The 18,268-nt window shown below is 33.6% G+C and overlaps 1 protein-coding gene across 1 annotated transcript; it reads left to right on the top strand.

Annotated features, from left to right (window-relative positions):
• The first annotated feature begins 397 nt into the window (after positions 1 to 397).
• On the top strand, positions 398 to 15,429 carry LOC137398358 (uncharacterized). Its single transcript, XM_068084465.1, has 10 exons — positions 398 to 490; positions 3,797 to 3,950; positions 5,789 to 6,007; positions 6,116 to 6,252; positions 9,485 to 9,624; positions 11,933 to 12,071; positions 13,920 to 13,989; positions 14,307 to 14,525; positions 14,635 to 14,771; positions 15,379 to 15,429. Exons 1-10 carry the CDS (start codon positions 398 to 400, stop codon positions 15,427 to 15,429), a joined length of 1,359 nt encoding a protein of 452 aa, XP_067940566.1.
• The last annotated feature ends 2,839 nt before the right edge of the window (positions 15,430 to 18,268 follow it).

Raw genomic sequence — 18,268 nt, forward strand, 5'->3', positions numbered from 1 at the left:
ATATAGAAAGTATAGCTCAGTTGGTAGGGGAGTTCACTGGTGACCGTGAGATCCCAGCTACCACCACTCACTGTCCTAGCTACCAGGTAGCTGAACCAGGACAAGGCTGTGCTAAATGGGCTACTGGTTAAAAGGATTAAATGGACTCGGTCTAATAACATGAACCTAATGGAGTGCTAGTTCGTGAGAAAATTTAAGAAGTTGGGTAACATCTGTGAATGGAATCTTGTCCTGAATTGCCTCTGACTGCTTAACAACTTATTGTCTAGAGTAACAATATAGTCAGGAGACAGATGATATCAGAACTTGAGGTGGATGCAGCCAGAGAGCCGAAGACCCAAGTTACCTCTATCAAAGAGGAATGTGTGTCAAGTGCACCATGGATAGGATGTACACCATGACTTGTGTTGACTCACTCATCGATAAAGACATGTACATCGAACCTGACACCCTTGACATAAGGGATGAGAGACCTGCTACCGACCTTATGGTGGGAATTTAAGATCGACTCGAGTTCCTGCAAAATCTGCTGATTTGTAGAGTTCTACAATTATTCTTCTCAGCATCTCTTTTACTTGCTGGTACCTCCTAGCAAGGTCACTGCAAAGTGACCTTAATGTATAGATATATACATATGTTCAAGTGTATGACATCACAACTGGTCCAGACTCTGGTAATTACCGATAGCAGAGAAGAGAACCAAGCATGCAGAAACCATCTAATTGTTCTTAGGAGACAGAGATTGACAAATATCAAGCAAACATTCACTCATGGTCAGAGTTGGTAAGGACGAGTGAAGGTCAAAGAATTACAACAAATTTAAAGTGAGCTACCAAAGCGGTGCAATCACTGAAAATGAATAAACTGGAATTTGACTGCTCAATGAGATTTTCGTTAATTGAAAAAGTGCATTCCACAACATTGCTCATAAAGTTGGAGTTGATGTGGGCTAACAAGCCACAAATTTTGTAGATAAATGATCTGCTCCGATTAGCTAATCATCTGATAATCATTAGTATTAAACTCATCAGTACTAGTATTAGTATTTGCTAGTGGACTTTCTACTCATCCTTTTTCTGCATAGTTCATGAGAATCAAAGGTCAAATTGAGGTCAGTCTAAAATAGTGAAACGTAACGAATAGTCATTTAAAATTATCTTACCCCAACAAAAAGGGAAACTCTGAAAATAAACTTGCCTAGCAAGGTGTTAAAGGAATTGTGATGGTACTTGATAATGATAAACTCGATACTTCACAGACTGCAGCAAAAGGGTGACAATACCTTAATAAATTACACTCCAGTATCTGATATTAGAGAGAAAAGCTGTCTTATGGAGAAACTGAGCAAGTTGGAGCAATTATGGTAGCTTTAGAGGTATTTACTCTTGATGGAGAATACCAAATGAGAAGTATGTGTGTATTATGTAACAACCTAGCATCTATCTGCTCTCTATCACCAGTGTACTCGCTATGAATTTTGTCATAATTTTCATCTTCATAGCATGTAAATGGTTTCAAACGCTGCATGTTTAACTTTTTGAAGTGATTCAAACTAATGATTTTTTAAATCATTGCCTCAACAAAGTAATACTGCTTACAAAATGTGTCTTCAATTTTAAAATAAAACAAAAATTGAAAATACTAAAGTGCGAAGAAGGACACAGGCTATGATACCATCACAGGTCAATTACAAACAATAGATATCAACTGGTTTAAATATTTCTGTGTTTCTCGATGTACATTTATTAGGAGATCTTTGGCTTTTCGGAGCTAGCTAGATAGTTAGCTGGCTAACAAGCTCTGCTGATACCGAGCTAACCAATTTGTTCAATAATACAAGTAGGCAAAATTTCACCCTTTGAACCCAGGCAAAACTTGTTAAGGTGGTTCAGTAACACGGCACAATTTGTCTAATAATGCAATGTTTTTAAGCTTTTATAAAATATATCTAAATGTTCTCATGATACCAAATAATTTTAGCATAACACTAACAAAGTCTACAAATACTAACCTAGATATGCTTGCTTACCTGGCATGAAGTGGCCACATATTCTTTTGTTTTCCTGAAGTATATTTGCTTCGGAAGGCTGTTTGTAAATCACACAATTTTGCGAAAATATCGGCAATTCAGAAAGCTTTTAATATGGCTAATGTATGAAATAAACAGGTAATTATAACGTTATATGCAGAGAAAAAACATTTTTTTGAAAAATTTACTAAAAGTAAAACTATGTGTGTAATTTAATCAACTCCTAAAGGATCACCATTTATGATAACAAGTAGGTGAGAGTGTTAGATGGATAACACTACTCATAACTTCTGCTGAATATACCCATCAATAGACATGGGTAAATCTAAACAAGGTAGCAAATGTTCCCACAACTTTCTTTGAAACTTTTTTAATCATTGTAAATACTGTAAATTAGCCTAAGAATGATGATCATCATCATCTATCGAAGACCTATCTATAGAGATCTTTAATTTCAAAATTGCAAATCTCAAATATTAAATTTATAAATGTATTAAAAAGGAAGCCCAAAAGGTGAATGTTTTCGTTAGTGATGAATGAGAGAGAAAATATAGGGCAAAAGTTATGTAGGGGATTGAGTATGTACACACAATAAACATTCGATTTTCAGTAATACGGCGTAACACCAGCACCATATTTTTCTTCGATTGATAAATGCAGATACAAAGTTAGACACCTTTTGTTATCAGCAGATGTGCGTAAGCATGTCGATACTTCATTAAAAGCTATAGCCTGAGATCATTATAAATTATTAATATTTGTAGCCTATGATAACTATGGACTTGTCAGTAAGAACAACATTTAAAGTTAGCAAAAATGTTTTCACAGCATTCATTCAAGGCCTATTAATAAACAATACAAAGTAATTACATCAAAATAAGATTGTAATAAGGTATTGCGTATTCGTTCTGTTTCTTTTCCGAAAAAAATGTTCTGCATTCTTTGCTGTGCAACGGTTCTGTTTGCAACTTTAAGTAATAAAGTCAGAGTTATTCAACATCAAAGAGTAGTTAAAGCTATTTTACATTATTCAATTACCTTTTTGTTACAATTATAAGTTTTATCAGGCCCTTTGAGAACAGCCATTACGCTGATGTGGCCCTTGATTAAAATGAGTTTGGCACCCCTTCTATATCATAGAGGCACCCCTTCTATATCATAGAGGCACCCCTTCTATATCATAGAGGCACCCCTTCTATATCATAGAGGCACCCCTTCTATATCATAGAGGCGCCCCTTATATATCATAAAGCACCTGAGCATGTTAGTATTTAAGATGAATGTTTAATTGTAAATATTCTGTAAAAATTCTATATTAATGCTATAGCCTAAATACATCAATGAGACTTCTAGTCTTTGCAGTTAGAGTTGGATAAAGCTATAACCAAAGCATATTCAATCAGTTTGAGAGACTCATTTTAAAGAGTAAACTAAGAAGAAAGGTTACTGCTAGCAACGGATGATATTGTCGACAGACTTCAATGCTAGCCATAAATATAAAACACATTATCAATATTTTATGTTTTCCGCAGACACAGTTGAGATATACTACTGATTACGGCTTGTAATCTTGAAATTTAAAACATTGGAAATCTATTTTATATTTTCTGTCAAATTACAACTGCTGTAACATCAAAGTAAATGCGGTAAGAAGACAGTTTTAATTACAAGAGATGAAGCAAGTCGCTGATCAAACATTGATTTCTAGTTTTGACGGAACAGCAACTTAAGTGCAGAGTATCTACAGTTCATTTGGGCTGTTTCCAGCGAGCCAGCATGAAGTTTCATTTATCTTATCCTAACTTTATTCTACTGATCATCACAATATTCAGTACTCCAGTGGCAATGGATGAACTCTATGATATCATCAGAGATGTTTCTCAAGATCTGCTCACCAACCACACTAGTTTTGAGACAGCAGGTAACTTTTACGATGTTAGACAGCTAGTAACTTTGATATGTTCTAACACAAATTTCTAACAAAATATGTTCTGATGCAAATATAACATTAAAAATCTAAATGTATATTTGTTGTGTTCTACATGTATTTGCACATTGCCATATCGCAACTTGGGAGATCACAACATATTAGGCTGTTGCATCTCCGATCGTTATTTTTGACTAATATTAAAATTTAGCAATCATTTTTTACATGCAATTTATCTACAGAGTCATTGTATAAAAGTTCAGACTAGCCCCAAGTCCCTTTTTCTAGTAAGATACTCAGATTAATTACAAATAAAAAACAAATATTAATAAAGTAGCATATACTGAGGCATAAATTAAATGGCTTCTTTTATTTTATATAGGAAGTTTTTCTCTCTCATTTTGTGTGAACCTGTGTACTGCAAGCCCTACTTGCCTGTCAGCTGTGAGAATCAGTGCATCTGGAGAATGTAAGTTAATTTCTTCAATTCTGCACGCGCTTCCTACTGGAACAAAAACTGGGCTGACATACATCAAAAAGAGAAAATCTGATGCGGCAAAAAGCACAACAGAGGTACATATGGACATGTACTGACACCAGTTTCTATAATCCCTGTGTTTGAGTATAAGGTCAAACTTTTTAATTGAAATTTAATACCTATTGATATCTAATAGGATCCCTATACAATAATAATTATTATTATTTATTAACAGCTTGACGCTCAAGATGTGAGGACTATTCGTAAGGAAATTTTAGAAGTTTTTAGATGTTTCAGTCAAAATCTAAGCTTTTTCTAAGCATTGATTTAAAAACAACCTTATATGTTAGTTTTGCTCATAAACCGGAGGTCGATAAACAGAAATTGCATGCTGGGAAGCTTCATACAAACATACATACCTACATAAATACATAAGTACATAGAGTACATACATACATAGAGTACATACATACATATGTATTCTAGATTTTGTACTTTAAGTGCATACATTAATCCTGACCTGTAATTACTACATAATCCCAAATGACTAGTTCAAGTAGCTTCACACATTGCTGCAACCCTCTGTTCATACAAAATCTCTGAAACAGATTTACTATAAGCTAACGCAAATAAATCTTAATTCTAATGTAGTTGAGCATGTGCTGCAAGATGTCATATAAAATACTAGGTTTAAATAAACACACTATATAAAGGGGTGTGAGCCTGCTGTCTACTTGACATGCGAATAAAGATAGGTCCACAAAACAAAGATAGGTTTACAGTTCAAAGCCATCCTTCTCAGTAGTTGTTGTCTTTTGAGGTTATATAGGTATGCTCATTCCATTACTGGAAATATTTTTTACTTCAAAAAATTAGGCACTGAGTAATACAACACAGCGCTGCTAATAGTAAATAAAAAATAATCAAATGTGTTTGAATTTTGGTCTTTTTGCTTGGAATTTATTCTTGAATTGCATACCTGCTAACACATACAAATGTTATAGATGCAAGGTTTCTGTGGTACAGAAAAGACTTCTACATACAGAACAGAAAAGTTTCTACATGTAATGCAGCTCCATCGCCAAGAGTCTATCAAGGTTAGTATGCAAAATGAAATAAAAGCAGATAAAGAGATCTTGACAAATGGTTTACTACAAATAATTTGATATTACCCACTCTGGTTGGAATACTTTGTTTACATGTATATTGTTTTAAAACTTCTGCATTGTACCAGCCCTCTAAGCCATACATTTTATATAGTCTATTAAGAAGAAATATGAATCGAGTATATAACTTGAATTGGGACTACAGGCTACCCTCATTTGCATAATTATGTTACCTGTTTGTACTTCAGACTGCCAAGACGCATTTGATAACGGAAAAAGAAACAGTGGAGCTGCGTATACCCTGTATACTGACCCTGAGTCTGCACATGTGTTAGCTGTCTGCCAGTTTGATGATCAATCTGGTTGGACTTTAATACAGAGAAGATTAGATGGGACCATTGATTTCAACAGAGGATGGGATGAATATGCTCGTGGCTTTGGCAATATACCAGGAGAGTACCGGATAGGTAATCAGGACATATATTCAGTGGCAATTTGCATTTATTGTTTTCATTGCTATTTTTATATTAAGTTATCTGTATGTATTTTTGAATAAAATTTATATACGTTTATAGGCCTGGAAAATATTCACCACTTGACAAAGAAGAACCAGAAACTGAGTATATTTCTTGAAGACCATGAAGGTCAGTCTAGAACAGCCAACTATTCTTTATTCCAGATAGACAACGAAGAGAGCAACTACCAACTTTTGGTGAGTTTTTTGAGATCCGACTGTATTCACATATTCTGCTATATTGTCTAAGTTCTGTTATTTATGAATATCATATAATTATGACATAAATATGTACAAATAATCAATTAAGAAGGCAACCGCACGTTAGTAATCCCATTGCCTAACCACGAGTCTACAAAGGCTTTTACGATTCATAGCTCTTATATGTACTGTATAATGCAATATCCCTGCTTTGCAATTACTTGTGCTAAATTATGTATTAATTTAAACTTTAATAACTCTATGAAATGCGATGCTCTTTTGTGTTTTGGAGAGTTTCTATTTCCGGTTTTTTGTAAGGTTCCATCATAAATCATGGTCAAGGCTTTTCATGCGGACAACTGTATTATCTCGAGTAGGAATTATAGGCTCTACATTCTCTCTGTGTTTTATCAAACAAAGACAATCCGATGTCTCATTTTTACATTTGAATTAGTATCGGCAGGTTTCAGTATTGTCATATTCAAAGTTTTGATGGATAGCTCTTGCTGCAGCACTCTGAAAGCAAGTCTGAAAAGCCTGCAGAACAAGAAAAGATGGTAATGCACAAAAGAAGGCTAAAAAGCAAAAGGTTTCTAGCAACACAAAAGAAAATTGCTTATGCAAATGGTAAAAATGCCTTTAAATTGTGTGTCCAACTGACAGGCAGAAATTGTTGACTGATTTTAATCAATTTTATATTACAAAGAATCCACCAGACGCTTACTTATTTTTGCTAATAACACTGTGTAGAGAGAAGAAGTTCATGTAGTAAGTCACATTGATCCCGAAGTAATGAAGTTGGATTTGTTTTGTAATCAAAACACTTGACAGAACAAAAACTACATACTCATTCACTATATTCATCGGCTTGTGCTGTGAGAAAACCTTTTTTAACTAGATCACAATAAGCTATTTAATGTGTGAACATTCTTACATGGAAGGTGATTGAGACACGAATGCAGTGAATTGCAAGTCAATTGTAGATCTATCGTCTGATTAGGTAAAGTTGTTTAAAAAACCTAGCAAACATCCTAAACCTATTAATATAATTCATCTTTACCGCTCAAAGCTCCTTAATAACGCAGAATATCTTAAACAGATGCAACCAAACAACTTACCCAATTGAAAACTAGGCCTATACGTCAAATGAAAGCTGCGAATATGTAAAGCATGCTCATGGCGTTTTATAGAGAACCATGGAATGGCAGTTAAATTGAGAGTGCTGTTGGTCAACCATTTAAGCTTTCTCATTGAGCTCATCCAACTTGCATAACCACCAGTACATTGCCAATCAGCAAAGCAAAACACCAAGATTTGCAGGTTCTTAAACGATTTTGCAAATTAGAGAATCAACAATTTGTTGACAATCTCACAACCAGTGACGTTGAGACAGCAAATAATGATAAAATTTGAACATTGTAGTGAAACATTAAACTGCTCTTAATTACTGGTTGTGTTACTGTACTAATATTATAGTTAAACATAGCTTAAAATAAGAAAAATATAATTTTTATTTAGCAAAACCTTTGTAATGCATTCAAACGAAAAAATAGGTAATGTCCGTTGCCAACATGCATGTTCATTTTTTACCACTGAATACCAAAAAAACCAATATCCAGAGTTGAAAATGTTATTTTATAATTAACAAACTATTTATTTTTCAGTAAACTTACTTGTCATAAACTGCATTTATTGTAACATAAATAGTTTATTTGTCATATACTTTATTTTAATTGCATGATCTAGCCACAAAACTTAAAAGATAATTATCTCGAAGCTGTAAAAGTGTGACATCACTGGTTTTTTTCATTGGGGTCTCATATATATAGCAGTCTTTATTGTGACTGTACATATTTGGTCTAGATCTGATATCATTATTAACCATTTCAATTCCATCAATGTACAAGTTGAGCTTTTCGTTTAATGTCAGCCATTTTAATAAAAATTGCCGAATTGGCTGAATGATATGTATACAAATTTTTTCATTTCCAATTCTATAAAGATAAATTTTGTTATATATATTATACTGCCATTACTTTAACAAAAAAACAATAAAAAATTCAATTTATCCATATCATGTTTATTGATAAAGCTATGTGAAGGTACAACTGCTACAGACCTGCAACGATCTTATACAAAGCTCCTTACTCTTACAAAACCTTTCTGTCATCACCATCTGAAACAGCGCTGTGACATTCATGAACTGAATATGTAAATAATTCTGAGTCTAAACGGGCTATAATGTCATCAACAGTGGCTATATTATTGCCTCTGCAAGCACCTCCTGTGTAAAAGTCATTTTGGTTTTTACACAGGAGGTGTATGCAGAAGTCATAATAACACTAAACAGTTCAAACGCTGGAAAGTAAAAAGTGTGTGTTTTTAGTTGAAAATTTGCAAATAAGTATTTATAATTGTTGCTACATGCTCAATGTATAGAGTAGTTTTTGGACCACATTGTTGATATTGTAAAAGTACTAAAAAACGTTGGTTATTTTGTCAACAAATAATAAAAGTAAGTTACTACGCAATTGCTGGGAAGCCCACATAAAAACGCATTTTACAGTCGACCATAGACTTCGCATAAATGCGTATACGACAATGAAATAGTTAACTCGTTTTATAGTGAAATGGTTGAACACAGCAGATAAATAGGCCGTCTAAATTTCAACTTAATCTTTCCACTTGTAGGGACTCTTGATCTTATGTTTCTATACTGCGGTTCAACACAAGCGCATAGATTTCACTTTGAGATTGTCTTTCTATAAATTCTTTCTAAATGACTTTTCAACTGAAATGCAGATTTCGCAATAGTTCTTTTATAGATACAGCTATGCAGAGAAAATATACATGTACCAGTAGGTTAAGTTAACAACGCTTACAACTCCACACGCTTATAGACGCATCCTTCTTTTGGATGGCTATTCTATTTCTATATTCGACATTAATGATGCAACACTACATATATGTAATGGTTATATAATTTCTAACCGACTGTAAATAGGTATATTTATTATTTAAATCAATTACTTATTGTAAACCAATACTATTTAAATGTAAATTAATGCAATTATCATTTTCGCAAAGATTTCTAATGACAAAGCTACATGTATGTATTTGTTAACATCATTTTGTCTTATAGTCAAGAGTAGGTAAAACTTTCACTTCATGCCATCAGAATGCTCATTGGGTATGTTTTGTTAAATAAGCCTACATGTCCTGTTTATAGGTAAGTGGCTACAGTAGAGACGCGGAAGACTCTCTCTTTTATCATCATGAACTAGGATTCTCTACCTTTGACTATGACAATGATGGTAGCCCAGGAAGCTGCGCTCTTACTTACCAAGGTGATCATAACAAAATCATACAGTTAGTTGTTTGACAAAAAAGTGCCATGCATTTATTCTTAATAAACTGCAACTAAGAAGACTTTTGGAGATTTCAATATCTTTAACTTTGACAACATAATTCACGTCAAACTATGGCAATAATAAATTCATTTGAGATAGTATGAAATATTTGTTCCTTATGTAGATAAGTGTGAGACTTTAGCGGATTACATGTCCTCGACATAATAACTCATATTATTTTCGTAAACACACATTGTGATTGGGTGCAATGTCTTTTGCAGATTTACTATACCCTATTATTTAACATGTAGACTAAATGGATAAATTAGTTACATATAACTATGTATTCGATAAAACTAATTGGCAGAAAATACAGGTATTCTAAAAGTTCCTAAATTGACCACCAAATACATAGATTTTATTATGTTTTTCTTTACGACGTGAGTAGACTTTACTTGTACCTGGATTTTTAAACTATACAATTATGTATGCAATCCAAAAATAATTTCATGGTCAGGTATTTAGTATTTAAATTCATAGTTATTTGCTAGAGTAGACTTGAAACTTAGTGGTTAGTTATTAACAGGAAATATCGTAGCTTGGCAAATGGTTATTAATACTTTATATAATTCATTTGGCTATCCGCTCAGTTTTTTTAGGGGATAAAAACGTTATATTCGAAATTATCAAAGCCCACTAGGCCAAATCTTTATTCTGGTTTTAAGCTAAAAAGGTCAGGCACATATTCCCTAGCCCGTATTCCCTAGCCCAGATTCCCTAGCCCGGCTGAGCCGCCGCAACATTTTAGGAATTTTTATCTCGAACTCTTGGTTGACTTGAATGAGTTGGTTTGGTCCGCTCTCACACAATGATAAATTGCTTTAGATAACTCGACCTCAACATCATTAACTCAAACAGTTATTTGCCCAAAGGCTAGTGGATCGGTTTCTATCGCTGAAGAATATCACTATATTCCAATTCATAGAGATAAACATCACCTTTTAGTATTTTCTTGCGGTCGTTGTTATCATTATCGGCTAAATATTCTTCATAACGACTTTTGTAAACGTTTGCAAAAGGTCTAGTTTCACCAAACACCCGCTTGGCAATTGGCGATTGGCAATTGAAATCATGAAAACCTGTAGATGAACTTAAAATAAAATCGGCAAAATTGATCTTTCTTGACACGTTCAAAAGAAAATGATGTCTTTTTTTTAGCTTTTTAACTGCAGTCAATTTTAGATTATTTTAATCTAAAAAAGTCCTTGCAATCACATCACCTAAAACAAACCTCAAATAGTAAAAAAATATTTTTACTTTCAGATAAAAATTTTCAAAACTACATGAAAGGCCCTACGTGAAAGAAACCTGTTGGGGGGTACTTACACGGCCCCCTTCCAACTCCCAGTTCCTAACTAGTCACCTAACAATTGCCGCCCCAACATGCAACCAGGGAATACTGGTCTAAAAATAGTCGGCTGACAAGTAGAATTTGGTATCTGGTGTTATTTTCCTCTTTTAGGTTCTTGCTGATTTTTGCCTTTTGATTACCACTAAAGAGTTCAACAGTCGGGTATAGTGAATGCACTTAGCAAGATTTACCATTTGTAACTAAAACATTTCACCAGCTTTAGCTTTTTCTTAGATCACATGCATATTTAAGGTGGCTGGTGGTATGGCAGTTACATGAGGGCTAATTTAAATGGAGTCTGGCATAAGGCCGATGATGCTCAACCTTCGAAATTTTGAGTGGCTTGGTTTGCTTGGAAATCTCCGTATTCCTTTAAAACTGTGTACATGAGGATTGGTAACTGATGCTACCGCAAAGCATGCAGTTAAATAAGATGATATTAATATTGTTTTATCTTGTATCTTATTTCTTCCTCAGGTTTCTTGTGTACCTCGAAGCTGCTTTCTTCCAATTTCTATAGTTTTTGGATGATTCCTTGACTTTGTTTGACACAAACATGAATACTAAAGCATTTGCTCTGCTTTTTGTGGAAAGGTGGTTCATCAAATAAATCTTGTCTTTTAATGTGTAGCAAACGTTGTCAAAAGACTAAATACTAGAAAAGGATTTCACAACCATGCAGATTGGAAAAATCTCAAAAGATTGACACGAGTAAAGTAAAACTCACAATACTTTATCATTTTAAGAACTTAAGAGTGGTGATGCATCAAACAGCTATAACTCTACCTTTCATTTAAAGCCACATCATTATTGTTACTTGAAGGCAGCATTGCATTTTCTTAAAAGCAAAGTTTCATATGTATTTCAGTCAATTAGGCATAAAAAAGTTTGTATTTGTGTATTTTGCTTACCACAGCTCTACAATAGATCTACCCAACTTGAGGCAATCAGGCTGGCCTTCCAACGTAGCTTGCCTCTCTATGCTGGCTGGTCCCTCCATGCTGACTACCATTTCCATGCTGACTGGCCTCTTAATGCTAGCTAGCCGTTCCATGGTAGCCAGACCGACCGGCATTTTAAGCACAAGAAAGCATGGAAAAGCCTTATGGAGTCTAGGTGATTTTATTGCTCAACATTTGACTAGGTAATATGTTGATTTATAAATACATTACGTGCATTTACATATATCATATAAATTTATTGATTGTATGCAGCTGAAAAAAATTACATATCTTTGTATAGTTTTATGTTACATATAATACAGTTATACATCGACTTACGAGCATCATGCATTTGAGGACTCAGCTCGTAGTCAGTTTACTTGCATGTTGGTGCATTTTATTTATGTATAGAACCATTAAATACCTGTTAATTGGCCTCTACACTCTTCAAAACACAAACAAGAACACTTGAAACAAAATATTGTGACAGAAGAATCCTGTTAGTAATTGCCCTAACTTACCACATCCTTTCAAAAAGCAACAAGTAAAAAATAATTCACTGAAATGTGATTAATTAAATTGATGTGCATACATACGTACATACATACATACATATGTACAGACGTACCTATGTACATATGTACATACGTACATGCGTACATACGTGCATACATACATACGTGCATACGTGCATATGTACATACGTACATACACACATATGTACATACGTACATACACACATACGTGCATACGTACATTCGCACATACGTACATACATACATACGTACATATGTACATACATACATACGTACATACATACATACATACATATGTACACACGTACATACGTACACACATACATATGTACATATGTACATACGTGCATACGTACATACATACATACGTACCTATGTACATACATACATACATACAAACATACATACGTACATACATATGTACATACACATATGTATGTACATACATATGTACATATGTATGTACATACTCATGTACATATGTACGTACATATGTACATACATAATACACACACACATATGTATATACGTATGTACGTACATACATATGTACATATGTATGTACACACATACGCATGTACATACGTACGTACATACATACGTACGTACCTACGTACATACCTACGTTCATACATACGTACATACGTACGTACATGCGTATGTACATACATATGTACATTTGTACATACATACGTATGTACATAGGTATGTACATACATACATACATACGCACATACATACGTATGTACATACATACATACATACATACATACGCACATACATACATTCATACTTACATACATACATACGTACGTACATACATATGTAGATACGTACATACTTATGTACATACATACATACGTACATACATACATACATAGAGTACATACGTACATATATATTCTACATTTTGTACTTTACGTACATACATTAATCCTGAGCTGTAGCTACTACATAATCTCAAATGACTGGTTCGAGTAGCTTCAAACGTTGCTGTAAACCTCTGTTCATACAAAATCTCCGAAACAGATTTACTATAAACTTATGGAAATAAATTTGACTTGTAATGTAGTTGAGCATGTGCTGCAAGATGCTGTATAAAATACTTGGTTTAAATAAACACACTATATAAAGGGGTGTGAGCCTGCTGTCTCCTTGACGGGCAAATAAAGATAGGTCTACAAAACAAATATAGGTTTACAGTTCAAAGCCATCCTACTCAGTATTTGTTGTCTTCTGAGGATATATAGGGATGCTCATTCCATTACTGGAAATATTTTTCACTTCAAAAAATTAGGCACTGAGTAATACAACGCAGTGCTGCTAATAGTAAATAAACAATAAATCAAATGCGTTTGAATTTTGGTCTTTTTGCTTGGAATTTATTCTTCAATTGCATATCTGCTAACGCATACAAATGTTTTAGATGCAAGGTTTCTGTGGTACAGAAAAGAGTTCTACGTGCAATGCAGCTCCATCGCCAAGAGTCTATCAAGGTTAGTATGCAAAATAAAATAAAAGCAGATAAAAAGATTTTAACAAATGGTTTACTACAAATAATTTAACATTGTCTACTCTGGTTAGAACACTTTGTTTACATGTATATTGTTTTAAAACTTCTGTATTGTACCAGCCCTCTAAGCCATACATGTTATATGGTCTATTGAGAAAAAATATGAATTGAGTTTAGAATTATGAATTATAAATTCGAATTTAGAATTATTAATTATCAAATATGAATTAGGTATGTAACTTGAATTGGGACTACGGGTTACCCTCATTTGCATAATTATGTTACCTGTCTGTACTTCAGACTGCCAAGATGTTTTTGATAACGGAGAAAGAAACAGTGGAGCTGCGTATACCCTTCATACTGACCCTGATTCTGCACCTGTGTTAGCTGTCTGCCAGTTTGATGATCAATCTGGTTGGACTTTAATACAAAGAAGATTAGATGGTACCATTGATTTCAACAGAGGATGGGATGAATATGCTCGTGGCTTTGGCAATATACAAGGAGAATACTGGATAGGTAATCAGGACATATATTAAGTGGCAATTTGCATTCATTGTTTTCATTGGTATTTTTATGTTAAGTTATATGTATGTATTTTTGAAATTAAATTTATATATGTTTATAGGCCTGAAAAATATTCACCACTTAACAAAGAAGAACCAGAAACTGAGTATATTTCTTGAAGATCATGAAGGTCAGTCAAGAACAGCCAACTATTCTTTATTCCAGATAGAAAACAAAGAGAGCAACTACCAACTTTTGGTGAGTTTTTTGAGATCCGACTGTATTCACATATTCTGCTATGTTTTGTAGGTTCTGTTAATCATGAATATCATATAATTATGACATAATCATGTACAAATAATCAATTAAGAAGGCAACCAAATGTTAGTAATCCCATTGCCTAACCACGAGTCTACAAAGGCTTTTACGATTCATAGCTCTTATATGTACTGTATATGGCAATCTCCCTGCTTTGCAATTACCCATGCTAAATTCTGTATTAATTTAAACCTTAATAACTATATGAAATGCGATGCTCTTTTGTGTTTTAGTGAGTTTCTATTTCCGGTTTTTTGTAAGGTTCCATCATAAATCATGGTCAAGGCTTTTCATGTGGACAATTGTATTATCTCACATAAGAATTATAGCCTCTACATTCTCTCTGTGTTTGATCAAACAAAGACAGTCTGATGTCTCATTTTTACATTTGATTAGTATCGGTAGGTACCAGTATCGCCATATTCAAAGTTGTGATTGATAGGTCCTGCTGCAGCACTAACTTTTTTAAACACACACATGCACTATTATATTCACTAATGGTTATTATTGGTTCAACATATTCAGTGTTTTAATTTTGTCTTCGCAGTTTATATTCGCAGGCCTCTACACTCTTCAAAACACAAACAAGAACACTTGAAACAAAATATTGTGACAGAAGAATCCTGTTAGTAATTGCCCTAACTTACCACATCCTTTCAAAAAGCAACAAGTAAAAAATAATTCACTGAAATGTGATTAATTAAATTGTTAAATTAAATACCCGCAATATCAGCTAACGCTAGCATTTTCTGAGCAGAGAGAAAAGATTTATCCTTCAGTACAAAATTTGACTTTAATAAATTTGTATTCTAATGCACAGACTAAAAAGAAAGCTTTTTGACTTTAAAGGAAGCTTTAAGACTTGATGCAATTAAAAAAAATTTGGCATTCATTAGAGCTGGCGCGGTTAGATTGTCCGGTTTCGACCCACCGTGTCAGAGGTGACCAGGTCGGGCCACTCGACTCTTGGATCTTCCTATACAAAGACACGGGTAAGTTTATGCCTGGACGAGAAGAGTAGTATTTCTCTTTTAAGCGTGATTGTAATAGAGTCACGCTTAGTCCTAGCGCAAAAGGACCAGGCGAAATAAAACAAGGTGAGTCAAGGCTATATTTTTACGTTTGTGATTTAACCTATAGTTTTTGGACTATAGATTTCACAATGTTTTTCGGCAAGAAATAATCAACATGGCGGTTCGTCTGGAAGTTCATGAAGAAGCCAGTCGTAAAAAGGGAAGGCCAAGTTATTTGTACAATGTGCGGAAGCAAGTTAGGCTAAAAAGAAGGGTCCACCTCAATACTATTAAGGCATTTACAACAAAGGCATCCTTAGGATCTTAAAAGCGTGTTTTAGAACTTTCAATCCAGCAAAGAACGAAAGAATGATAAAAAAAGTAAACAGCCGACTTCAGCTGCTTTCATGTGTGAAAATCAAAGTTGTCAGCAAGCAGTTTTTAATTTGAGTTTCTTTCACTAATACCAGAAATTTTAGGGAAGTGATTGATTTTCACTTTCAATTATGCAGGGCTATCTATTTCTATAATTGTTAACTATTTTTTAATTAATTTCTTCTTGTTGATTACAATAGCGGAGTTAAAAATAAAATCTGGAATAAAAACACTCTAGCCAAAGTTTATGCCATTAATCTATCACCTATTGAATAGTATTGATCCGCCAATGTCTAGCAATAGATTATATATTGCATCTATAAACCAAGCCACAAAATATAATAGCTGGTGTGATAATGGGTTCTTTTATCTCAGGTTGATGTCACAACATTAGGCTGTAATAGAACTTTCTCTTAACCTTAAATGAATAAAAAATCGCCAGCGCTGACCCGGCCTTACCCGATCTTGGCCCTCATTGCTGACCCTGAGTTTGGCCTGACCATGCATTATTTGGTCTTTTTCTAGCTTTGCTGTGAACTGCGTAATTTACATTTGAAAATTCAATAAATTTTGTATACTATGACCTTACATAGCTCAAACTGATATTTATTTTTATTAATAATAATGTAAACTTTGTACATAAACTTTAATTTACATGTATACTACTAAAAATCTTTGACTATGTACAATTGTCTAAATAATATATAGTGTATAATGTATGAAATGCTTGAAAGCCTTCCTTTTGGCAGAGTTCAATCCCATGGCGTAGTGAACGCTAGTAGCATCGACATCATTGGAGATACCATAAATTTTCTCTGTATATTCAGTCTTCAGAGTTTACATCACTACTATCATTTGAATTATTATCATCTTGATCAAACAAATTATCACTAACAATTGTGTGATCAAATAAGTTATCATTTTCTCGTTTTGAACATTGAGCCAAATATTGACTGGTTTTTCGAACTCAAATCATCTAAAAGGAGTCGCGATTTCTTTAGTTTTTAGCACAAATCAACGCCTTATAGATAATTGTTTTATATTCTAATTCGTTGATCAACGTTTTGTCCCACGGCCAAACACGAGCGAAGCAATTGGTAGGGCGATTTATGATAATAAATGAACGTGTGCACACAACTCCCGAAAATTATTCATCAACATTGTGATGAACCCTTGTCTTAAAATTTCATCAACAAATTTAACTATCGTTTTGTAGAGTCGTTAAAGTATAATAACGATACAAAACACATATAAGCCTATTTAAATATGTTACCAAGTCTTTGTAAACCGTCGGCATTATCTTAAAACTTACCAATCTGATCGGATTATACACATATAGACAGATTTATTTGGACGAAAAACGTTATTAAAACTTGTTAAGCCTCACTTTTATCAAAGTTAAGATCGGAAATTGAAACGCCGAGCGAAAGAGAATAGAACGATTAAGTCGCGCGCATTTCACGAAAAAAATAATGTGCACATTTCACCAGTCTATAGCATTGTCGAATTGCCGAATGTTTTTGTAACTAACGTAAGAGTACAGAAATCGTTTCATATTTGCCGATTTCAACGTAACTGACATTTTAGACACATTTGAGTACTTTGGTATTCTAACTGATGTCCAAAGCAGTGTAAGTAAAGGAAATGACGATGATATTTTTCTAACGATTCTTATGAGATTATTACGATACTTAATTATGAGTTTGGATATTCTTCTTGATACTTCTTGATATTGTTAGCTATGATGTTTTGAAATGTAAACAAAATTGTGCTTTGGCTTTTTATTATTACTGTATTACTATTACTAGTCTAGATATTCTTTTTAATACTATTTGATATTGTTAGCTATGACATTTTTAAATGTAAACAAAATTGTGCATTGGTTTTCATTTATTACTGTGTTACTATATTAATAATATTGGTTATTTTAATAATATAAGTGCATTTTACTTCTAATATTGCGTTTCTCCTTTTGCAGGGGGAGAGATACAATCATATATTCTTTTCCTTTCATTATTTCTGTTTGTTGTATATAATAACACCCACACC

The sequence above is a fragment of the Watersipora subatra genome, chromosome 6, assembly GCF_963576615.1.
Source record: "Watersipora subatra chromosome 6, tzWatSuba1.1, whole genome shotgun sequence".
NCBI lineage: Eukaryota > Metazoa > Bryozoa > Gymnolaemata > Cheilostomatida > Watersiporidae > Watersipora > Watersipora subatra.